Source organism: Melanerpes formicivorus, unplaced genomic scaffold (assembly GCF_026170545.1).
Source record: "Melanerpes formicivorus ecotype bairdi unplaced genomic scaffold, bMelFor1.0.p_v2 SCAF_3, whole genome shotgun sequence".
Lineage (NCBI taxonomy): Eukaryota > Metazoa > Chordata > Aves > Piciformes > Picidae > Melanerpes > Melanerpes formicivorus.
In genome coordinates this window covers 20,310,923-20,337,162 of record NW_027142355.1, presented here as the reverse complement: position 1 = coordinate 20,337,162, position 26,240 = coordinate 20,310,923, and the positions used below count along the sequence as shown (strand labels likewise).

Genomic DNA, 26,240 nt, shown 5'->3' with positions numbered 1-26,240 from the left:
TGCCTTTGCTGCTGATGCACTCTTTTGTTCTGAATGTGTCCATCTGTTGACTAATGAGTGGTCTTTGCTTAGTATTTCCCAGCTTCGTCTTGCTCTTAAAGTGATTGTCTGCAATTGGTGTAATTAATATTCTGCCCCTGGTGTTGTATTGGTAGTCTCCTTAGGGTTTGCACAAGTTAAATTGTATCCTTTGGAAGGTGTTTGTAAGCATTTAAGGAGCAAACCCAGAGAGGCATTACTCTAGTAGTTAATTAGAGGTATGCTTGTAGAGATAATTTTTCTTTTTAAAGCTACATTTTGACAAGATGTTTAGTGGGAATCCTCAGTGGGAATAATGAGGGTGTAGAAAACCTGTAAAGATGCCTTGAACCATTGCACAGAAAGCACACAGTGCTTAATAACACTGGAGGGAAATTCAGACATCCAGGCTAGATGTGACATGGGTGCAGGGTGAATTTGGTGAGGAGAGTGAGGTTGTCTTATAGCTGCTGCTTATCTGTGCCGGCTTCTGTGTATGGGCAAATCCCTGCCTTTTCCCTGCCAGCCAATACATACCTTGTCACCATTTTGTCAACACTTCTGCACACCCTTCTTTGGTGCTGTCCTGAGACTTCAGCATCTGACCAACCATCTTCATTCCTCTGACACAGGAACTGTAAACCACTAATGCCCTAGGTACTTAACTGTTAAACATTTTGGCTTCAGAGAGGACTGAAGGAATTTTCTGTGAGTAATAACAGTTTTCTTGTCTGTGAAGGACTTATTACTGTTTACTTTGGTCAAAATCTTATTTCGTGATGTTGAAAAAAGCACTGACAAGTAGTGACTAACCAAAAATGGCTTTATGTTTTGCAGGCAGTTAAATACAAATCACTATTCCATCTTCTCTTATTTTGTGGTTTTTCAGGATCAAGCATGAAAATATAGTTGCCCTGGAAGACATCTATGAGAGTCCAAACCATTTATATCTGGTCATGCAATTGTAAGTATTGAACCTAATAATATTTTTGTGTCCAAATTGCCAAGTGCTCTTCTTCTGGTTTTGTTCTTTAATCTAAATGATGGAATACATCATATGTATTTATTTTGTGTGCTGTGGCTGGCAAAATCCTCAGCAGGTGGGCAAAAATGAATCCCCAGGCATGTTGGGTTGGGTTGTTATGAAACTGGGAGCTAAGCTGGTTTATGAACATGATACACTGTGGCTGACCTGGTCCTCCCATCACATCCACCTAGCAGGGAGGTGACAACCACATGCCCGTCATGCTTTTTACCTCCTTTCTTCTGAAATACATTATAAAATGGGATTAGAAGTTAAAATTTCCTCTTACCAACTCCAGTGTCTCATGTTCAATTATGAAGTCACCTCAAACAAGAGTGGAACATATGGACAGGGCAAAGGGATAAATCACAGCTGGGAAGAGCCAGATGTGCTGTAGGGAAGCCTAGAACATCTGATAGAGGTGACTCTGGGGTTAAATAATCCTTGGGAAGCCCCTGAGGACTAAGCTTTTCCCTTGTCTCTTGATAATATCCAGGCATACCAGAACAAGAGGACACAGTCTCAGGCTGCACCAGGGGAGGTTTAGGTTGGATGTTAGGAAGAAGTTCTATACAGAGAGAGTGATTGCCCATTGGAATGGGCTGCCTGGGGAGGTGGTGGAGTCGCTGTCATTGGAGGTGTTCAGGAGGAGACTTGCTGGGGTGCTTGGTGCCATGGATTAGTTGTTTAGATGGGTTGGATTGGTTGATGGGTTGGACACGATGATCTTGAAGGTCTCTTCCAACCTGGTTTGGTTTATTCTAATAAAGGTTTATTCTAATTATTCAGAGGGACATAGCCTCACTGATGTCCATTGGGGTGGAGTGCTTGGCTGAAGGCAGCAGCCAGGAACCCATCTGCAGGATTTGGGGTGGCAGCTCTGAGTACTCCCCAGCCTGTGAAGGTTCTGATGTAGATCAAGATATCCTGTGTACAAATGCATTGAACTGAATCTGCCAAGGAGTGAGATGAATTCTTTTTATCATTCCTATTAAAAATAAACAAGAAAAAAATCCTCAAAACCTGCAGGGTTATTTGAATATGGGTACACACTTAAATGCAATCAAGTGACAGTGCTGTGAAAGACTCCCACTGACACAGGGAGTCTGTGTGACAAACTCCATGTGTGTGTATGCTCTTAATCTGCCTCAGCTATGCTTTACAACACATTAGCTTAAGCTTATTTTATTCGAGTTATTTGATGTTGTTCCGAGCCGTTGCTGTTAGTCTTCCTTATTGCTCTGAATCAGGCAAGACCATGTTGTCCTCTGCTCTGCAGAGTATTTCCGGGGAATAACCTTTCTGCATTTTCTTGGAAAAGGGTTGTGTTATTCCATGGTGGAGAGGACAATATAGCCAGATGGTGAAAGGACAAGGGGTGATGATTTTAAACAAAAAGAGGGGAGATTTAGATTAGAAATAAGGAAGATTCATTTTTTTACAATGAGGTGAAACACTGACACAGGTTACCCAGAGAGGTGGTAGATGCCTTTTTCTTTGTAATATTTCAGGTTCCAACCAAAAGAATTCTATGGTTTTATAATTCTATTCACCCTTATCACAGTGAATGTCGCATTAAGGATGGTGCAACCTCTGCACTGCCTCTGTATTTTGATCAATGGTTGTATTTGGGACTGATTGGCATCAACCCTTGGAAACCAACTTTTCAAAGTCCAGAATACTTAAAATCTGTTCTCTATGCTTCCTTTCCCAGTTTCTGTCTGGGGAAGGCATAGCAGACAATCTCTTGTTTCCAAGGTAACACCAACTTGTTGATACAATAGCTGTGAACCGTTGCACAGCATGAGGTATCTATTTGTTTTCATCTCTGCACTATTTATTATTAGATTCCTTATGATTTTTTTTAGCTTCTCATTTATTTCTCCTAAGCAAGGCAACAGTTGGGTACTTTTAAAACTGGGGCTTGATACAAAGTAGAAGTGGTTCTGATCAAGCAGCTTCCATAAAACAGCATTTAGATTAAAATAAATTGGAAGAAAAGTTAGGGCCATTCAAAGGTCAGTATCATGGGCACAACAAACCTTAAATCCATATGCCCTTCTCCCTAGCTCATTGCTTGCCAACTGAGCACTAACTAATGTTTCCCAAGGGAGTGTTTTTGTAGTGCAGACAAAATGTTGGACATTCAGGAGGAAGTTCTTTACAATGAGAGTAGTGAAATACCGGCACAGGTTGCCCAGAGAGGTAGTGGAGGCCCCATCCCTGAAGACGTTCAAGGTCAAGCTTGATGGGGCCCTGAGCAGCCTGATCTAGTTAAAGATGTCCCTCCTCACTGCAGGGCAGTTTGCCAAGATGACCTTTGAGAGTCCCTTTCAACCTGATATATTCTATGATTGTATGATTTTTTTATTACCAGCCTTTAGAGCACTCCTGGAAGTGGTGCGGAAAATCCACGTTACAGCTGCTGAGTGTCTCACAGCACCTCTGTGGGAGACCACTTTTGGAGGCAGACCAGGCCTCCTTTTTGATGTTTGCCCTCTTCTACATCTACTTTTACTGGAAAGCTCTCCATGTTAGCAGGACAGCTTAAAAGATAAATATTGCACCATGTTTATCTCGTCAAGGATGTAGGCAAAACACAAGTGTCAGTGTCTGTGGTGGGGTTGGCAGGAAGGGAGGTGAAGAGGCAGCTGTCCGTGCCTTCTTGACAATTTATTCCTGCCAGTCCCTCTGGGAGCTATTCCCAGGAATCTTTAGCTGTTGGTGAATCTGTTCTGTGTTTCCTGGCATGTTCATGGGGAAATCTGTTCTATGGCTTTGGTTTCACCACCTTGTTTTTGTGTACATTCTATACAAGCCACCATAAAACTATTGAAAGTGTCAAATCCTCTTTGTTCAAGGCAGACCAGAACTCCACCTTGGAGATCCTAGATCTGAAAAGTTAGAATTTCACATGCAGTCTGTATAAAAACATTAACCTGTTCCTCAGAAAAGGCTGGACAACTTTTTCTTCATTTATTTTCCCAAAATACAGGATATTCCAACCCAGTGACTCAGTTTGGCAAGATTATGGACAGCTCCATGCTGCATTTTGCTCCAAGCAGTACTGCTTAGCTTTGGTATGAGGTGGAATTACCGGCATTGCTGCAAAGGAGAATACAGATGTAGGATAATCACTGACTCTCCTATGATGATTCTGCTAAAAATTTGTAGGCACTGTAGAAAAGTACTGTAGAATGTTTAGATTTTGTCATGTTTCCATTATGATGATGTGCTTTCAAACCAAGACAACACCTGCTTCTTTCCCAACTTGGATTTTCGACAGTACTGTTAAGATCCACACAGGCATTGAAGATAAATACTACAATATCCTGAAAGTTCCATTCTTTCTGGATGCTGGGTGAGATTTCCCCACAGGAGATTGTAGGAGACAGGAGAACATGAAGTACTTTCAGAAATAAATGTTTTATAGAACTATGTCTCAGCATGATAATAAACTTTGTTAGTGAGCATTTAGTGTTTGTTGCTATTGGTGCCACTTGGCAAGAATTATCCTGACATATCTTCTGTGGGATCTGCCTCACTTCACCTTGTCTGGGGAGGGAAATATCTTGATAGCCTGTTGTGATTAACATTGTCAGATACTAATATTGCATTGGTATAATCGGCCTCCTTGGGTATTGGTGATTCATTGTCTGCATGTTGGAAAATCATGTGTAAAAATGGATTTACATAAACATGTATTTTTTGTCTGAGTGTCATGGGACCATTTGCAAATGCTGCTTCTGAGCATGCTGCCTGGGCAGGTCAGAGCAGACTCCCAAAGCTTGACTCTGATCTCATCTGTATTGTTTGCCTGCATTGAAGCATGGAGCACCAAAGGTTGTTTTCCCGCAAATTTGTGCTAGTCAGAGCCACAGGTGCTGGGGCTGTTGCCTCTCCAAAGGGATGTGGTGGCACATTAAAAATCAGTGAATGCATTAATTTCTTTGTTCTTCTTTATTCATCCATATTTGTTTAAAACATATAGGAGTGTAACATTTTTGCTATTTGTACTTTTCTGGCAAAGTTGGTTGAAATTCACCCAATGGGTCATATGTTACTGAGGGCTGGTAAACTGGGATGGTGAGCCATTGCCTCACTGCTTATGGAAAACAAGCTGAAAAATAGGTCTAAGAGGCACCTCCAGTGCTGTCCCAGTTTAGGATTTGCTTCCTGAACTGGCCAATCAACTTTAACAGATGTTTTTCAAACCTATTGTAAAAAATCCCCAGTTGTGTGCTCCTCAGAGAGTCAATACCATTGCTTAATGTCCTAATGATTATAGAGCGTTTCCTAATAACTAAGTCTTCCAGCCTTCTACTTTGACTTAGTGTGCTGGAAGTCTTATTTCTCTAATTCCTCCTGAAGGCAATGAGAAATGGGGGAAGGTTACAGGATCAGGCCCTGATAATCATGTAGCTGGGTAAGTAATGACTGAACTTGAACACCCACCTCTCTGTTTCTCTCCCTTTTTTATCCCAGTCAAAAATACTGCCAAATCTGGAGAAATTCCTATTAATATCAGGATCGAGTCAAGGAAAGTGAAAACCCTATTGCCAGTCTGGTATATATTTCCACTTCTTTGAGGGGCTTATAATCCTGAAGACTGGGTCTGATTGTCTCAGTAGGAGTGCTGCTTTACCCTGATCCTGTCAGCTGGTGTTTCTGATTCTCCAAGGAAACCAGAGTGTTTCTACTGTGTGAGGTCTTTTGAGGCTTTGACGTCTCTGCTGAGATCAAGCTTTTAGGTTGAGCAGCCTGGTTCAGCCAACCCTGAAATGCCTCTCCCTACCTTTGCAAAAAATACCCAGCCCAAAGTGAGCATAAACCCCTGGCCTTCGGGTTTTTCCAGCTTGGCATCTTAACTCTGCTGAATTATTCAGATGATTTCCATCGCAGGAAAGCCAAGATGACGGAGGCTCCTTCCTGCCGGGTGCAAGTCACACACTGAGAGTAGCCCTGCCCAGAAGTTTGCAGTCTCAGACTCACAGTGTGTCCCATTCCTGCTGTTTATCAACTCTCCCCAGCAACATACAGTTTATAGCCCTGTAATAGCTTGGGAGGCAGCTCAGACAGGCAGGTACCTACCTGCAGTAAAACCTGCAGAAGTTTTTATTATGACTGGAACTACTCTCCTTGTGATTTTGCCTTTCACCTGTATGTTTTGCAAATGAGTAGGCAAAGTGCTAAGCCATGATTAAGTGCTGAATTCCCTTTATTTTTTGAAAGCCCAATGCTTGAGTGCACTTTGAGAGCAGTCGAGCATGGACGGGGTGTGCAAGTGCCGTTTCAATGCAAATATTCAACCTCCAAGAAAAACAACAGACAATGGAGGGAAGTGCTGTGTTTGCCAGGTTCCTTAAGGAGTCTAGCAAGGACACACTTTGTTATGAAACAGTCACACACAAATCAAGCCACTATCACTTCAGGATGCTAATTAAAGCAAGACATAGATCTGCCTCACCACATTACTTCAGTTGGATTTCTTCTCATACTTTTGTGTGTGTGCCTGTAAAGTGTTATGCAAAAAACAGAAGGAAATATCTCTGCATTCACAATGGGTTTTATAGGAATGGTAAAAGCAAGCTAGGTTCTTTAGTAGCAGAAAATACTTATGTCCAAGCATCTGAGAGAAGCCCCTCAGCATCACCTTTTACTATGAAAGGTGCTACTATCATTACTAGTAGTAACAGTAATGGTAACAAGAGAAACACCGCCAGTAAGGAACAGTGGAACTGATGACCATGAGACAAGGGCTTCAGGCTATTTCACAGGATGGGAGCTCAATTGCACACCCATAGACTCTTCTTTATATTTCTAATACTCCTGGTTTGGGCAAGGTGTGCCAAAAGGCCCAGACCAAATTAGTGCCCAGCACTCACTGGGTCTGTGTTGAAAATCTGGACCCCATGCTTCCTTCACCTCCCTGAGAGGCACAGGAATAAGAAGTGTGATAGCTGTACATGGTAGATGGATGTCATGGGGCTTATTGGCTAGGACACTGAATGGATGAGTTAGAGGAAGACCTGTACCAAATTCCTGGTCAAGCAAATATTCATGAATTTTATGTTAATCAGTTACTGCATAAATTGTTCATTTTTGTAGGTGTGGTTTTGCTGTTTTTTTGGTTTGGGTTTTTTTTGAGCAAAGGATACTTAAGAACAATATGAAGAAGGTTGATGCACATCTGGGCGTGCTAGGAAGGAGCCTGTCAAGATTTGCTTGGGCTTTGACACAGCTGAGCAGAGACTTAGGGGCTCTAATTAGGCAAGACTTCATTTCATCACAGCTGATGGAGTGGAACATCAGTGATTTGGGCAAAGCAGCATTCATTAGTCTGCAATGGAACAAGAAATGGCAGCAACTACAGCTTGTGTTTGAAAAAAGTGTTTTGCTGCTTATGGACAAGTTTTTTTGAACTGGGGGTAGGGTGCTATGAAAGGCACAGCTCTCCAGGGATGAATCTGTCTGGTGAGTGTGTGTGGAGAGCAAAGTGGGACAGCAGCAACAGGGTTCGTCATGTGTGACATGACGAGGAGCATCAGACCATGATGGTGGGAGAAATGCTCCAAAAAACCCTGTGCCCATCACAGCCTTCAGTGTGGACATATTGCAGGCGTGGGCCCAAACTGCAGAGCTGGCATGTTAGATTTTGAAATCACGCTCATTATTTGGGTGTGTGCAATATAAGTTTTGCTTCTACCCTGTTTCTAGTGTTTAATGCAAAGCATAGATAAAAAGAAATATTAAAAAATCTTAATTGTTTTTTAAAATCATGCCTTATCAAAATCTTTGAAGGTATATTGACTGAAAAACACAGGCCACCCATTCAAAAGGCTAAAAGAGTTAATCTCACTGTACTTCAGTACTTTCCCACTAGTGCTTTGCCAGCTGCTGACCACATAATAAACTGACCCGTGGCTTCATGCCCCTGGGAACTGGGAAGCAGTTATTAATCCAGCATCAATTTCACATTTTATTCTTTGAAGAAGAAAGAGTATTACATCAATTGAATTACTGGTGAGTGTTCAGTACAAAGGAGTATCTCCCCTCTTCCAGTGGCTGAGAGGTTTTAAGTTGACTAGGTAAGATTAATGTCAGGGTAGAGATCAGGGCATGGGCAGATTTGTTGGTAACAGATTATTAGACAACAGAGTGGTCACCAAGGTGATTGTTTGGATTGTGTATGCTTCTGGAATTCTGAAGTGATCATTGGATGGTCCTATCTGCCCCTTAGCACTTTGGTTTTTCTTTTTTTCAGGCTATGGTGGGACTTTTGGTAGCTCCTACTCCCCATGTCCCATCCAAACACTTCTCCTGGGAATGTCACTGAACAGCAGTCCTGTTTGCTTCCATGTGCTGTTTTATGTGTAAGGGCTTCTAAGGGCTCCTAGCTGTGGCTAGGAGCAAGTGTATTAAAGTTCATGGGCATCAGTCCAAGCTTCCTACAGCAACACAGGAATAGAGAGAATCTTCTTCACCTTGAGAACTGTGAAAGACTTTCTCACAATGATTTCCAAAGCCACTTACGTGCAGGCACCTTCAACAGGTATAGATGATTGTCAACATCCTTGCTCCAAAGCTTGCACTCATTATTGTTAGTTTGGTCTGAAGTGTCCCAGTATGGACTCATTACCAAGGCAACACTGAGGTGTTTTTTTTTTAATCAAAGATCTATGCTACATTTGATAAGAGAGTGATTTGTTGGTTGTTTTTTTCCCCTGTAGCCTTGAGAATAAAGAGATAATGGAGAAACATTTCCACATTTTTATTGAACAGACAGCATTATAATGATGTTTGCTTCTGCAGAAATGTATGTGAACAGTTCAGACTCAAATGGATTTTTTCTTTAAGATATCAATTGTGAAGCTGCTGTTGTGAATAAGGAAAACAAGAGGTTTAGCCAAAAGTTTTCTTAAAAAAATGTTCTAATGTATTATTCTGTAAAGTTACAGAAACATTTGAGGGCCTCTTAAATCAGACAATATCTGATAGGTTTCCTGTACTGATGAATACAGTAAACAAATACTTTCTGAGGGTTATTTGATGTAACAAGCAGTCCCCCAGCAAGGGCCAGTACCAAGTCCTTGGGGTGAGAGTATGTGGCTGGATTGTTGCTTTTGTTGTTTCGGTTTTTTACCAACAATAAATTTTGGCAGCATCAACTTGAGTTTCTTCCTTCAGCCCAACAGCAGCTCTTTTGGTAACTTCCTAGTTAGGGCTCCCAGTTGCAGCTGGGCACAGGGGCATATATCATAGAGTCATAGAGTTATAGAATGGTGGGAGTTAGAAGGGACCTCCAGAGACAATCCAGTCCAATATTGCAGCCAGAGCAGGATCACCTAGGGCAGGCCACACTGGAACACATCTAGATGAGTCCTTAAAATCCCCAGAGGAACCTCCAGAACCTCTCTGGGCAGGTTGCCCTAGGGCTCCAGCATCCTCACAGCAAAGAAGTTTCTCCTCATGCTGAGGTGGAACTTCCTGGGCTCCAGCTTATACCTGTTGTTCCTTTTCCTATTACTGGGCACCACTGAAAAGAGCCTGCGCCCCCCTTCTTCCTGACACCCACCCCTCAGATATTTACAGACATTGATAAAATCCTTTCTCATCCCTCTCTTCTCCAGACCAAACAGCCTCAGGTCTCTCAGTATTCCTTCATAGCAGAGATGGTCCAGTCACCTCATCATCCTCGTAGCCTCTGTTGGACCATCTCCAGCAAATCCCTGTCCCTCCTGAACTGGGGAGCCCAAAACTGGACACAGTTGTGTATACCTGTGTTGTATAGTTTGGTCTGTCATAAGCGGTTCATGGGGTAGCAAAATGTATCTGCCAGTAATGCTGTGTAACAGCCCTGCTTCTCTGTGAGCAGGAGTGAGACCTTTCTCTCCAAACAGCAGGGAGGTGGCTATTTAGAGCCCTAGCAATTTTCTCTCCATTTTGTTGGCTTTGGATAACCATCTCCTTCCTTTCATGTCTTGACCAGAAGTTTCATTGCTGGTTACTTGATGCTTGCATAGTCACTGAATGAGTCTTTCACATTTAGTTCTGCATCTCTCAGTACATGGTAATTTACTCTGTGGTGCACTGAAATCAATTAAATAGCTGGCATTTAATTCAGGAGGAAGGGTCTTTGCAGCAAGGCAGATAATGAATGTTAAATCCATATATACCACAGCATGAGAATTCATTATGATCGGGTATGATCCCTCTCAGGCAGGACATGGAGGCATTCTGATTAAATGGTTACATGCATTTAAACAGAAAAGGACTTTCATAACAACCTTGAAAGCTTTCAAACTAAATACAAGCCATTGAAGCAAGATTCAAAATGAGCACTGGCATTCACAAGTCCATTCTTTTACATGCTGAGATCATTACTAAAACTGGTTTTCCCTATTTATCTTTCTTCTGGAGGAAAGTTGTACATACTGTGGTGAAGGGAACAGTAGCAGGCTTGTGACTGTTACATATAAATGTGTACCAGGAGACAGGTAATGATTTTGTGGTCAAAGAAAAAATAGGGTCAGTTACCCAAGCATGATCATTACCTCTCTTCTAGGTAGCATAGTCAGGCAGGTTACTCTGGTCAAGAGTCTGTCTGTGACTCTGAAGTCAATATTGCATTAACATGGATTTAATTTTTTATTGTATTATCAAGGGACTCTATGTACAGCTTATTAAAGTAGAAGTCAATTAAGCAAGGCGATGATGAAGCATTGCTGTCCCATTCATATTCACACTGAAAAGATTTCTTGCCTTACATTTTGTCTGATACCTGCCCCAGAAAATCTACACGGGGCATATTTTTAAAACCAGGGAGACTCATACGGTTTTCTGTGGTTGGGCTGAGGGCCAGGATTCTAAACAGGATTGTGCAAAACCTAGATTTTTAAATGGAAATACAGGTTGCTGTTTGAAATCCCGTTTTGACTTCCTTTTGTAATGCTGTGGTTGCTTCTTGGAGAAACATAGGACTGCAGAAGTTCTTGCCATAGTTTTCTGCTTTAAACATTCTCCCTGGAAATTTATTCAGTGGAAAATCTGGAGGGGGTTGGGTATTCTCTTTTTTCTGAAACAGTGGTTAGCTGTGCTTTAGCCAAACTTTTACTTTTTAAAGCACTTTGTAGAAAAATAAAATACTGCTGACGGTGAAGCCTTTCCCTGATTCATTTATAGAATATATGCTCATTTTATTCTGATTCATGCCACACAGTTATATCTTAGCCTGTAAAGGCCATCTTCCCCCTTAAATTGGAGGAAGTGTGTGTTCTAGACCCAAATACTTACATCATCTTTTCCTTTCTTCTCCAAGACAAAAATTCCTGCATGATCCTGGCTTAGTTGTAAAAGGCTTTCTGTACCAGAGTATTGAAGATGATTTGGAGGAGTTCGGTGTTTGTTCTGTCTGATTATGCTGTTGGTTAGTAGCATTTAATCACTGCAATTCTATTTTCTTTAATGCTTCAATGATGATACTGTAAGGAACACTGATATCCTTGAGTAAGATGCAGTGGAGCCTTTGAATATCCATATGTCCCTGGAGAAAGAATATACTCCTCTCCAAAATGCAAGTCAGATACACCATTTGAAAACCACTGAAAGCAGGACAAGATTAATGGACACAAAATCAAACATAGGAATTTCCAACTACACATGAGGAGGAACTTCTTCAAGGGTGGCAGAGCACTGGAGCAGGCTGCCCAGAGAAGTGGTGGAGCCTCCGTATTTGAAGGCATTCAAAACCCACCAGAATGCCATCCTGTGCAACCTGTTCTAGGTGAACATACTCTGAAAGGGGTGGGGTGGGGGGTGAACTAGATGATCTCCAGAGGTCCCTTCCAACTCCTATCATCCTGTGATTCTGAGATTTTATGACCTACATAAGCACACAGAGAGGCAGCATTACTGAAAACTGGAGTTAACATTCTTAATATTAAAAGCCAATTATCAAAATAAAATTCATGCAACTCTTTATCTCTGCCTTAGGGGTTTTGCCATTAAAGCTCCATTACAGCTTCAGAAAAGGGGTTATTCTTTCAGGAAAACACAGAACCTATCACTCATCTTGACATCATTATGAAGCTTGTCATGACAGTGGTGTTATATATACACTCAGTCCTAGAGTTTATGGTCACTCTGTTGCAAAAGGTTACCCAGTGCCACTGCACAGAAGGGTAAATATAATTATGTGATACTGAGCAGAAAAGAGGGAAATCACCTTGCTCTGATTGTCACCAGGCTTATCTACAGGAATATTTATCTCACTGCAGCCCAGGGTCTTTTCCATTGATTAATGCTTATTTTTCTGTGAGCATGGCACAGGGCTGCTTGCAGAAAGTGCTTCTGACATTTTTCTTCTGGATGCTGGAAAGTCTCTGCCAGAAGCTTCTAAATCTTCTCTTTTCAGGGGGTTTTACAGCTGGATTTGCTGTGTAGAGGTTTTACTTCACATTGGTGCTGTCTTGCTGAGTTTGAAGGGTGGTGAGGAAAATGTAACTTAGATTTCTGTCAGTTCATGGTTTACATTCCACAAAATATATTTTTTAAAACAAATTTCATGGGGAATGGCTTTTTATTTAGCACCCTCCTCCACCAGAAGTTCAAGAGATGGTTGTTTGGCAGTGCCATTCCTCACTATTGAGATGTGACCACTCTCAGAGTCTTTCCTTTAATTCTGACTCCACCTGATCTTAATTCACTCAAGAAATTTGCTAGTGCATTTTTAGCTGTTTATGTTCCAAAGTTTAGTGCAAAAAGGCACAACAGTGCAGGCAAAAAAACCAAAGGGGAGCTAAATTAAAAACCAAAACCCAAGCCAGTACAGCTGCTGTCTGTGCATTTAGCTGAAGCTCTAGAGCTGCTCTCTGGCCTGAATACCCTTTTTCCTCAGAGTATCTTCTTAAATGTGATCTGGTGGTAGCCAAATGGCCTGCAATTGTGCCATGGGAGGTTTAGGTATTTACTGAAAGAGTGGTTGGGCATTGGAACAGGCTGCCTGAGGAGCCTGGTAGAGTCTGTCCCTGGAGGTGTTCAAAAAACATGTAGAGATGGCACTGAAGGACATAGTTTAATGGTCATGGTGGTGTTAGGTCACAGGTTGGGTTCAATGATCTTAGAGGCCTTTACCAAGCCAAAAAAAGATAAATCTATAATTTTATATAATAGGTTGTCACTGTGGCTGAACTTCTCTCTTGACTGCGTGTCTGCTCTCAACATTCATTCAGGGTGTTCTGATACAGGTTTCCCTTGACACACAGGTGGACGTACCACTCTCCAAGGCTGCAGCAGCATAGTGTGCCAGAGGCATCTCAGTCAGGACTGTACTTGATACATTAACTCATTTTCTGCTTTAGGTCACTTAAAGCCAGTCTGTACGTTACAACCCTTTGGATGCTGGCAGGAGGCAGGTGCAGGCAGGCATGTTTTATTGCTTGGTTGTTTTCCCTGGAGCATTACAGCCTCTGGCAAGGCAAATGACATAATGGTGTGCCTTTCACCTTGTTAAGTGCTAGTGCAAATACCCGTCAGCCACTACAGAGTCAGGAAGGATTGACTTGCTCTAAATTTTGATACATTGCTCTGTGTGCGGCTGGTGCAGCCCCCGGAGCAGGGGCTCCTACTGCTGCCATAGGGACAGGGGCAGAGGAGACAGCTCATGGCTTGAAAGAGGAGGAGGGGGAAGCAGAAGCTGAGCCATATGGTTTAAAAAGTAGAAGCAGATACAGTATCTCGGTGGTAGGTGCTCATTAAACTGTCTCTGATGTGCTGGAAAGGCTGTCTATCTGCTAGAGGAGTTGCACTGCTCTTCTGTAAGCTAAAAAATGTAGCAGAGTGGAGCGGGTAAGGGACAAGTCTCTTTATCTAGTGAAAGATATTCTGGCCTTTTTTATTTTTTTTCCAGCAGTGTGTAACAGGATCCAGGGCCTTCTGCTCTCCAGAGCCCTGCAAGGACATATTTGTGGTTAGAACACACAGGTCTGAAAATCTTCAGCTCTTGTCTTTTTCTGTCATTGATTTACATTGTGGTTTCAGATAATTTTGTCTTGTAATTTCCATGCCCACAGAAAGACAATACTTTCCTAATTAATTCTGGGTAAGATTAATTTGGTTTCTGTTTTGTTGGTTGTGTTGTGGTTTTGTTTTTTTTATCTCCCCCTCAAGTCAATGCTACTCTTCATGCAGCATGTTGTTAAAAGAAACAAGAGTACTGGAATCTGGCTTCTGGCATGGTCCTTTGAGGAACAACGTGGGCCACCTGGGAATAAGTAAAAGTGAATGAACTTGTTTGGTAGGACCTATTAACTATTTGGAAAAACTTATTCAGCTGTGCCTTGATCATCTCCAGTGTTTCCCTGGATACCTCATGCTGCACAGTATCTGTGCAGTGGCTTTAACCTTTCATCCCATCCATGTCTCTACAGAAACCTACACAAAACATAATCTAGGCTGCCTGATGACTCAGTGTAACAGCATGGCTGGTGCTGGTCATCACTACTGCACAGACTTATTTATCCTTATGGTATAGATGTGTGGAAGGTATGTATGACATTTGAAATTAAAAATCCACTTACATAAAGCTAGTATTTCACCTCCTGTGCATAGATGTTGATGCAGTCAAATGTATCACACCAGTGATGGAGGAGAACAAAATGAGGCATCAGTTAAAACTTGATAAGGGAGAGTTGTAAAACAGCAGTTTAAACCCAGGCTGGATAGAAATTGAACAGCAGTATCCATTTTTAATATCCATTTCTTTATGCTGCAAGTAGGTGGAAATGATTATTACAAATACGAGGGTGAAGGAGTGATGTGCCAAAGCACACAGTCAATCAGGCTGGCTCCATCATCTCCCTCAACTTTAGGATCTGTAACTTGTGGGTTATTTGGGAATCCCCAGTGTGTCCAGGCCCTCTCCAGTTTGGAAAGAAAGGCGCACTGGGTCTCTTCCCATCCCTCTCTTTGCTTGCATGCAAAAGAATGAGCTCAAAGTGATGGATGACACAGGGCACATTGTAATAATGAGTGAAATAACTAGTGATCAGCTCTGTGTTTGAAATACATATTGGGCTCAATAATAAACGCCAGGAAGGGCATTTGAAAGAGGATTATTTGGGGCATGAAATAATTAGATTTGATACATAAGTCTTCAGACTCATAGATTCTGCTGGGAAAGATGTCTGGGTGTCCTTGGGGGTCTTATTCCCACTCTGGGAGGTAGAAGTAAATGACCTTTTTGACTACATCTTTACCAGTAAATAAAAGAAGGTCTACATTGGTGCTATCCACTGAGCTGTGCCCAGGCACTTACCAGGAGGATGGCTGGCTCAGGGTGAACCAGGCCAGGGGAGTGTGCCAACAGCCCTGACAGTATGGGCCACTGTGGAGCAGTGCCCTATTCCTATTCAGGGATAGATGTGTCACAGTATCTGTACCCCTGCTCCTCCTTTGGAAGTGGAAGTAAGACCCCTTTCTGCCATATGTGAATGCTGTGAGGATAAATGTGCTAAATTCCAAAGTGCCTCAGACAAATATATTATGTAAACACCAAGTGGTTTAAAGTACAACTTTTGGCATGATGATGTTGCTCAAAGGCTGGTTAAGTGTGATTTCAAAGGGTTTCTCAAAATGCCATTTAAAAACAAAACAGAACAAAACAAAATCACAACAATCAAACAAAGAAAGCAAAGCAGCTAAAAGGTTTCTCCTGATATGACATTTTAGGTTCCACAGCAGGACATTTGTTCATCCATTAAACGTTGTTGGTCTGGCACTGCAGCACAGATTACAGAGGCAAGAGCTGCTTCTTTTACTTTTCCAGAACTTTCTGATACAAACTTCAATCTGTCTGCAGTTTCACCAGTGGCATGAGCACAAGGGTTACAGAAGTAGTTGGCAGAGTTGTATTCTGTGACTTAATTCCCACCTGGGGATGTCAGCCCTTATTTTGGCATTTATATTTAGCCGCGAGTAGCTCTGCATGGTGATTAGGTCTATCCCAAACGCAGGACAAAGAGAAGAAGAAACAGGAGAGGGAAATAGAGGCAGGAGAATTGACTTTTGTCTTCAAGACACTCTTTTTTGTACACAAAAAGTGTCATGTATACAGCACATCATGTGGCTGTTAATACAAAAATTATTTTCTTGATGTTTACTTAACCTATAGCCTCTTGGTAGTAAATTATATTCATGGCCTCTGGGCTCTGATCCTGTTGAATGGTTATTTGCAAGGCAAAGGGAATGCATACTGGTTTAGTTCTGTTTGGGCTTTGAATGCATTAAAGAGGCCTTTTTCAGTCTGAACACGCAAGTGACCTTTAGAATGTGAATATTAACACTGCTTTCAGAAAATGTATTTCCTTTCCCAGGCATTACTCCTCATGTAATGACCCATTTTAGAGAATTCAGCATTGTTTATAGTATGCAGAAAAATTCTTAAAACAAAAGGTGGACCCTACTTTCCTTCATATTGAGTTCTCACTCAGTAGACAGCATCAGATGTCAGTGCAGCTCTGTCTTGCACTATTAACCTATGAAGCTTTTGCCTTGTAAACCTTCTCAGTACAGAGAGAGGGAAGGCACCACAGTTCCCTCTAAGGTTTTACTTCTGCCAATATGTTCAGAAAAATCTCTTTTCTGATGAATCATAGGATCACAGAAGGGTTTGTGTCAGAAGGGACCTTTTAAAGATCATCTAGTCCAACCCCTCTGCCAGGACAGGGACACCTTCCACTAGACCAGGCTGCCCGGTCCAATCTCGCCTCAGATGCTCCTAGTGATGAGGCAGCAATAATTTTCTGGGCAACCTGTTCTAGAGTTTCAGCACCCTTTCTGTAAAGAAATTCCTTTTTATGTGCAATCTAAACCTGCCTTCTTTTGTTTTCATACTGTTGCCATTATCCATGCTCCAATCAAAGTCTTTCTCTCCATCTTTCTTACAATTCCTCTGTATATATTGAAAGGCCTCAATAAATTGCCCCTGTAGCTTTCTCTTCTCTAGGATAAACAACCCAAACCCTCTTAGCCTCTCTTCATAGCTCAGGTGTTCTAGCCCTCTGATAATTTTTGTGGCCTTCCTCTGGACTCTCTCCATGAGGTCCATGTCTGTCTTGTACCCTCAGCTCATTCTAAGAGAATCCTTGACCAATTACAGTTTTCTGGCTGCTTTTACAGATGTCAGGGTGGTTGAAGTCCCCCAGCAAGATCAATGCCTGTGACCATGATACATACTGAAGCTGAAGTAAGCGTGCTTCGTCAACATCCTCCTATTGGTTGGATGGTCTGTTGTGAACACCAACCACAAGAATTTATCTTTTGGTTTGGAGAATAGAATAGAATAGAATAGAATAGAATAGAATAGAATAGAATAGAATAGAATAGAATAGAATAGAATAGAATAGAATAGACCAGACCAGGTTGGAAGAGACCTCCAAGATCATCACGTTCAACCTATCATCCAACACCACCTAATCAACTAAACCATGCAACCAATCACCCTATCAAGTCTCCTCCTGAACACCTCCAGGGATGGCAATTCCACCACCTCCCCAGGCAGCCCATTCCAATGGGCAATCACTCTCTCCGTATAAAACTTCCTCCTGACCTCCAGCCTGAACTTCCCCTGGTGCAGCCTGAGACTGTGTCCTCTTGTTCTGGTGCTGGCTGCCTGGGAGAAGAGACCAACCTCTGCCTGTCTACAACCCCCCTTCAGGTAGTTGTAGACAGCAATAAGGTCACCCCTGAGTCTCCCCTTCTCCAGACTAAGCAGCCCCAGCTCCCTCAGCCTCTTCTCATAGGGCTTGTGTTCCAAGCCCCTCACCAACTTTGTTGCCCTTCTCTGGACTCGTTCCAGCAAGTCAACCTCCTTCCTAAACTGAGGGGCCCAGAACTGGACACAGTACTCGAGGTGTGGCCTAACTAGTGCAGTGTGTAGGGGCAGAATGACCTCCCTGCTCCTGCTGGCCACACTGTTCCTGATGCAGGCCAGGATGCCACTGGCCCTCCTGGCCGCCTGGGCACACTGCAGGCTCATGTTCAGCCTACCATCAACCAACACCCCCACGTCCCTCTCTGTTTGGGAGCTCTCCAGCCACTCTGACCCCAGTCTGTAGCACTGCATGGGGTTGTTGTGGCCAATGTGCAGAACCCGGCACTTGGATGTGTTGAATCTCATGCCGTTGGACTCTGCCCATCTGTCCAGCCTGTCGAGGTCCCTCTGCAGAGCCTCTCTACCCTCCAGCAGATCAACTCCTGTCCCCAGCTTGGTGTCATCAGCAAATTTACTGATGATGGACTCAATGCCCTCATCCAGGTCATCAATAAAGATGTTAAAGAGGATGGGGACCAGCACTGATCCCTGGGGCACACCACTAGTGACTGGCTGCCAGCTGGATGTGGCACCATTCACCACCACTCTCTGGGTTCGGCCATCCAGCCAGTTCCTAACCCAGCTCAGTGTGCTCCCGTCCAAGCCATGGGCTGACAGCTTGGCCAGGAGTTTGCTATGGGGGACGGTGTCAAAGGCCTTGCTGAAGTCCAGGTAGACTACATCCACAGGCCTCCCCACATCCACCAGGTGGGTCACCTGATCATAGAAGGAGATCAGGTTGGTCAGGCAGGACCTGCCCTTCCTAAATCCATTCTGGCTGGGCCTGATCCCTTGGCCATCCTCTAAGTGCTGTGTGATTGCACTCAGGATGACCTGTTCCATGATCTTGTCTGGCACTGAGGTCAGGCTGACAGGCCTGTAATTCCCTGGCCCATCCAACCGGCCCTTCTTGTGGATGGGCACCACGTTGGCCAGCTTCCAGTCCTCTGGGACATCTCCAGTGAGCCAGGACTGCTGAAAAATGATGGTAGAGCAGCTTGGCCAGCTCCTCTGCCAGCTCTCTCAGCACCCTAGGATGGATCCTATCTGGTCCCATGGATTTGTGGGGATCCAAGCGGCTGAGCAGATCACCAACTATCCCATTCTGGAACAGAGGAAAACTATGCTGCTCCCTGGCTCCTTCTGCCAGCTCTGCAGGCCAGCTGTCAGGAAGACGTTCTGTCCTTGTAGTAAAAATTGAGGCAAAGAAGGTGTTAAGTACCTCTGCCTTTTCCTCATCCTTTGTTACAACATTCCCCTCCGTGTCCACCAAGGAGTAGAGGTTGTCCTTGCCCTTCCTCTTGCTATTAATGTATTTATAGAAGGACTTTTTGTTGTCCTTCACAGCAGAGGCCAGTCTAAGCTCCAAATGTGCTTTTGCCTCCCTAATTTTCTTCCTACAAGACCTAGCAACATCCTTAAACATTCCATGGGTTGCCTCACCTTTCTTCCAAAGATGATACACCCTCTTTTTTTCCCTTAGTTCTATTAAAAGTTCATTAACCATCCAGGCTGGCCGTCTGCCCCGGCGGCTCATCTTCTGGCACGTTGACACAGCCTGTCCCTGAGCCTTCAACAATTCTTCCTTGAAGTAGGTCCAGCTCTCCTGGACCCCTTTGTTTTTAAGGGCTTTATCCCAAGGAACCCTCTGAGTTAGTTCCTTGAGTAGCCTGAAGTCCGCCCTCCGGAAATCCAGAGTGGAGGTCTTCTTGCTACCCCTCTTAGCTTGACCAAATAATGAGAATTCAATTATCTCATGGTCACTGGCCCCTAAGCACCCTCCGACCACCACATCACCCACCAGCCCTTCCCTATTGGTGAAGAGGAGGTCAAGCATAGCCTTACCCCTGCTAGGCTCTTGCAGCACCTGGGATAAGAAGCTGTCCTCCATGCATTCTAAGAACCTCCTAGATTGCCACTTTTCTGCTATGTTAAGATCCCAGCAGATATCAGGCAAGTTGAAGTCGCCCATGAGAACAAGGTCAGGCGATCTTGAGACAGCCTTAAGCTGCCTATAGAATGACTCATCAACATCTTCCTCCTGGTTGGGTGGTCTATAACAGACTCCAACCAGGATGTCAGCCCTGTTGACCTTCCCTCTAATTCTCACCCACAGGCACTCAACCTGATGGTCCCTGATCTCCAGCTCAATGGCATCTAGTGCCTTCCTGATGTAAAGGGCCACCCCTCCACCCCTTCTTCCTTGCCTGTCTCTCCTGAAGAGCCTGTAGCCATCAATAGCAGTGCTCCAGTCATGTGAGTCGTCCCACCACGTGTCTGTGATGGCAACTACATCATAACTTTCCTGCTGCAGCAAGGCTTCCAGCTCCTCTTGTTTGTTGCCCATGCTTCGTGCATTAGTGTACATGCACTTCAGCCAAGCTGCTGGTTTCACCTCTGGCTCTGGCTTATCACCCCCAGACTCCTGCCTGGGGGGACTGGTTTCAGCCCCTTCCCCCTTCAAAATTAGTTTAAAGCCCTATCTATGAGACCTGCCAATTCCCTTCCTAGAATCTTTTTCCCTTTGAGGGATAGGCCATTCTCGTACACTCTGATCTTACCCCTCCTCTGGGACAGATGTATTCCATCTGTTGCCATCTGATTTTCAAAGGCAGCTCTGTGCAATCACTCACAAGTGAGCAACCCCACTACTTCTCCTTCCTTTCTTGTATATATATATCTATATATCTATATATATATATACATATACACATATAAAAATAATAGGTAATGAAATTTGTACTATAAATGTTCTAACCTAGACACAAAGAAGCAAAATTTAATCAGTACCAGCAGCCAAAATTGACATAATGAGACTTGTCCAAAGTTCCTTCACCAGTTATTTCCTTTACTAGAGGGAAGCTTTTGCACGCAGCTGGGCTAAGGGACCTGTGTGTTCCTGGAGTTCCTCTGATATTCATGACACATACAAGATTTCCCTTTCAAGCCCAGTCTCTTCCTTGCCTCTGTGTGTGTGGTGGGGACTTTTCCTTGGGTGCCACAGAGGCGCAATGCGATGGTGTCAGGCCTTGCTTCTGCAGATGAATCATCTGAAGGACTGTTTTTGAAAGATTGGGTTCTTGCATTTGATTCACTTTACTTGGAGAGCTGAAAATAGTGTGCATTGTTCTCATAATCCTTAGCAACTTGAAAACTACCATAAATTGAATACTTATAAATCTTTACCTACAGCTAGAAAATAGACTAATTCAGTTGTTCCTGCACTTACTTAGCCAATGTTAATTAACTGAGATTTTGATGGCTTTGTTTATTTCAGCAGTTTTCTAAACATTTCACTTAGCATTTCAATAAGATCTTTACAAATATGAAGTATAGTGAATAAGCTTGTTTCTGCTTGGTGCATTATTAAGTCAAAGCTACATGTGAAAAATTAACTGTTCAGGAAAAAAAAGACCCACTCCCACCATCTCATTAATCACAGAATCTCACTAATCATAGATTATCAAGATTCATAATACCCTGGATATGTTTTTTGTAGGGAAGTTGTTTATAGTCATGTCATAGTACAAAAATAAATGGAGGTGTTGTTGAGAAGTGGTGTTGCATTTTGGTGGTACTGCACATTTGTGATACCACATATTGGTGGAGTTGTAGGGTGCATACAGGACAGATACCACAGACCCACCAGACCTCACACTTGTGCCCAAAACTGATCTGGAGGGCTGTGAGTTCCCTCTTTGGTTATTTTGAGTTGCACTTGCTTCAGTTCTCCTGAAATCTGCTCCTTCATAGTTGGGTTACAAGCATTTTGGTGAATGACTTTGAAACTACAATCTGATAATAATTAGTTGAAGGTTTAAAGGCTGTAGTACATCTGAAAAGGTCACTTGGAGACTTGATGGGGTGCTTGGTGCCATGGTTTAGGTGGGTTGGATTGGTTGATGGGTTGGACACAATGATCTTGAAGGTCTCTTCCAACATAGTCCTGTCCTATTCTATTCTATTCTATTCTGTTCTATTCTATTCTATTCTATTCTATTCTATTCTATTCTATTCTATTCTATTCTATTCTATTCTATTCTATTCTATTCTATTTCTTGAATGACCAGCACAAGTGACCACAGATACTGTGTGATGCAGAGGAAGTACCATGTATGTGTCTGCATAGTTGCAAGGTTTGCCCTCATAAACTAGGGAGTGGTAGCTCTGCATGACTATTCTGTGACTATGACAACCCAGTGCTTACCATCAGTTTCAGGAATGGTTGAAGCTGTATCTTGAAACCCTGTCAACCCAGGGACTTCTGCCCTGGTCTGGTTCCTAGGCACATCTGCACTGAGCAAAGGCTTGCCTCTCCCATCAAAATGGCATTAAGTAATGGACTGATGGAAATTAGCAACCATCAAACCATCTGTGACTGTTAGATAATGTCAATCCACATTCATTCAGCAATCCCCTCCTCCCTTTACTGTGCAACCCAAATGCATCAAAGAGATCCTCCAGGTCTGTGTGGAAGGACTTGAAGCAAGTCAGAGAAGAAACAATACTAGTGGGATGAGAATGGGGACTAGCAGCACTGATGTACTTTCTGTGCTCATCTGAGGAATAGGTATCAATTCTGGCACCCCCTGGGGCTTTTTTAATGCTGTGGAGTGCAGAGACCCTGTGTCTGTGCTCATGTCTCGGGGCACAACATGTTGTTGCTGAAGGAAGGTAGAATTTTCCTGCTAACTTTGATAGGATCAGTCACATAGGTGAAAGATTAGGTTTTGCCTCTGGACAGATCTGTAATAATTGAAGGAATTTCAACATTCATGGGATGGTAGAGTGCTTGTGATAAAATAGGGAAATAAACAATACTTTGGCAAACAAAATTCCCAGACAAAATATCTGGAGAAATTATGAGAGCGGACCAAACTTGATGTTCACAGCAAAGAATTCCTCCCACTGCTGGTTGGATTGGGTTTGCTAAACAAAGAAAGTAAGGGGCACATTCATGACTTGTGGATCAATGTCTAGAACAGCACTGCATGTATCCTGATTATGACCAGTCTGCTTTTCATCTCAGGTACACCCACACCACAGAGCATTTACCTTTTGTCTCCCTGAGGCCTAGGATGATGCCATGATGGACCTTGCACATGATCAGTAATGCTACTTGACTTTTCTTGGTTCAGAGTGTCTGAGGATATGGAGAACCATGTTGCAGTCTACCAAAACAGCACTTTTATAGTGTGACCCTGAGGGTGTGAACATTCTGTGGTGACCAGCATGCGAAGCTGAGAGTTGTTGGAGAGATATCTCATTGTAGTGATCCAGAACAGAGCTAGGAGGGGATCCATGGATCTCAGGCATTCAGTGCTTCAATGAGTGCTTATGCTCATTTCCTGGCCTTCATTTAGCTGGCATTTGTAGGTATGCCCTACATCCACCAGCAGGAGACCCCAAAATGCTGAACGTGGATCTGCATAGTCAAATTCTCTAGCAAATCCACAACCTTCTCGAGATGACCAGCATGTCTCCCATCCTAGTGAATTTCATGATCAGGCAGAGGGATCTTAGGGCTAGTCTTGGTGCCTTTGGTCCTGGAGGCTTGTTGCTACTCTACCAAGGCAGAGAGGCCGTTGCTGATCTCGTGTTAAGCATAGCAGCTGGTGGGTAGGAGTCAGTGCTAAGGCAGCATCCTGTGCTTCCCTGGCGGTGTGAAGAGCTGCTCGGCAGTGAGGGAGGGGAGGAGGGACTATGTTGGGAGGAAGCTGTCACGGATCTGCCTCTCATTTCTGTTCACAGTCCTACGCTGGCTGAGTCAGAGCTGGCGGGAAAGGTGAGGCACACGAGTGGTCTCTGGGAAAAGTCCACACTCAAAACCAGATTTATGAGGAAGAGCCAACAGGACCTTCAGTCTAAGGACTGCAAAGGGCTGTGACTGGTGTTAAGAGAAGATGAGGGTGAGGAAGACTGTGCTGAAAGGCTGTAGTGGGCAGTGTTAGTATGCTGTCTCACACCCCTCCCTGGGAGCCATGAATTCATCAGCATGGTTGTCTGTTGGGAGGTTCAGCCTTCAGCTTGGACCAAGCCACTACATAAAAGCTGCTAAGAGCAAATGAGTGAGGAGGTATGATCACCACAACATCCATTGAGTTTCCCTCTTTGTTGCCCTTCAGCCTTCATATCATGGGCTCACCAGCACTCACATGGCCATCTCAGCCCACACAAACACTGTTCTCATCAAAGACAGTTTTCAAAAAATTCTCTGGGAGCTACTTAAAATCTTTCATGTCTTTCTTGGTTCAGATGTGCAAAACCAGAGTGAGCTTTGAAATCAAGCTTATGTTCGGCAATAATCCAGAGAAGAATTAGCAAAGACTTCAAAGTCAAATTATCTGAGACAGCATGTCAAGCCATTGAATTTTAGTTTAGAACCATGCCAAAACATCTCAAGATGTCTCTTGTGATGCATTTCCTTGTTTCTTATAATTCAAGTAGTAAAAAGTGATTAAAAATAAGACTTCATCTTTCTCATTGATTCACTCTCTCAAAATTCAAGATGTTAAAAAAGGGTATTTATACTTGTACATTTAGGCTTCTGCAGTCATTTATTTTACTATGCAGTTTGAAAGTAATTCAGTTAAACAGTTAAGATCTAAACTAAATTGTCACACACAAAAAAAGAATGTTTGCATTTGTTGCTTCTAGCATCCATTTCAAGTTGATTTTCCAGAGGGAAACATGGGTTTTTCTGTTCCTTCCCCACATTTTTCATAGTAACTTTTGAAACATTGGCTAATTTGAGATGTGTTTGATGGAGGAGTAGAGTTCTTGGATGTAAGTGGATCCCTGTATGCTTTGTGATGATATCTCCCAGATAAAGAGAGAGCCTACAAGTGCTTTCAACAGCAGGGAAATATGTATTCATGTGAGTTTTGGAAGCAGTAGCATGAGCCCCACAAACAGCTCAGCATTTCCCAGTGGCTCAAACAGAAAGGTGTTTCCTTTTCTAAGTTTAGAGTGGTTATTTTGAGGGCTTGACAGGGGAATGTAGAGGTTCAGGCAATGTTTGAAAAATCACTAGGATATTGAGACTATCTATGACAAGAAGTAGAGAAATTATTTAAGAAGCTGGCAGAAACACTAGGGAAGAGTTTGAAAGAGCTAAGGGGTTATTTGACCAAGTGATGATTAATACTGGATATTTTATGTGCAGTGTCTGGTGGATGCAGACTGCTAGGGGAGAGAAATTGGCTGCTGCTTGGAAAACTGTGGCAGACCTTTTCTGGTTACTCACTCTAACTGCAGGTGTTCCAAAAGCCAGGAGATAGGTTTCTACAGCTCTGCTAACCTGCATCAGCAAGTACAGCTTTGTAAACCTCTTTCTTTCTGGAGAGAAAACATCAGCAAGCACCCAGTCTAGGATAAACTGTGCTCTGGAAGGACTTTTAGGTTAATAGCTTACGTGTGCATGTGGGATGTTGCTCAAAACCATTGAAGTCACTGTGAGTTTTTCCATATGCTCAGTGAGATGTGATTCAGACTCTTGCTGAAGTGGGGAGAAGGTTGTATCCAATTTTTTTTTTTCAGGGAAAAAACAAATACTGTCTGCAGAAACTTCTATTCAGTGAGAAATTGCAAAGAAAACTTTGGAGCTCCTTTCTCCTGTGACACTAAGTTGTGGGAATTTTAACATATTCCTTTGAATTTTAAAAGAGAGTAATATGTGCTCTGTAAACAGCTCAGCATTTCCCAGTGCCAGAGAAGAGAGGTGTTTGTGATTTTGGTACTAGTGATGGAATTTTCTTATAGACCTACAAGGAGATTCTAACAGGGTTTATGTTACAGCAGCAGTGGGGATTCCAATAGTAGCTCAACAGAGGAGGAGCAGAATTTGGGAAGGGTCCTGCTGTGTGCAAGATGCTAGGAAACGGCCACATACCCAAAGGACATCAAAGCTGAGGTTTCCATGATGGTACTGGTTTTGAGACATCTGCCTCAGAGAGGGTAGCAATGATGTGAAAGTAAGAAAATAATTAAAGAAAAGGAAATGTCTAGGAGGAGTATAGGGATGCACTTCCCTAATAGTTGAAGAAAAGAAGGTTGTCAGGTGTAGCCACCATGGATTTATCAAGGGGAAGTCATATTTGACTAATCTGATAGTCTTCTATGATGGCGTGACTGAATAGGTGTGTGGTGGGTTGAAAATTCCCCCCAACTTTAAATTGCCAGACCAGCTCAGGTTGGAAGCAAATGAAGCTGTATTTACAAGAAAAACTACAATCTACAATGGAATGCAATGAGTATGTACAAAATATACAGTATTTACAATATTTACAGATATTTACAATTTATAAACTGCTCAAGACACACACACCC

At 43.0% G+C, this 26,240-nt stretch overlaps 1 protein-coding gene across 2 annotated transcripts in view; it reads left to right on the top strand.

Annotated features, from left to right (window-relative positions):
- The window catches only part of CAMK1D (calcium/calmodulin dependent protein kinase ID), a 242,389-nt gene that overhangs the window by 139,400 nt on the left and 76,749 nt on the right, over positions 1 to 26,240 (top strand). For both annotated transcript variants that reach the window (XM_068168352.1, XM_068168345.1), the window contains exon 3: positions 908 to 982. In XM_068168352.1, the coding sequence (XP_068024453.1) occupies positions 908 to 982 (75 nt within the window). The remainder of the gene's footprint in view (positions 1 to 907; positions 983 to 26,240) is intronic.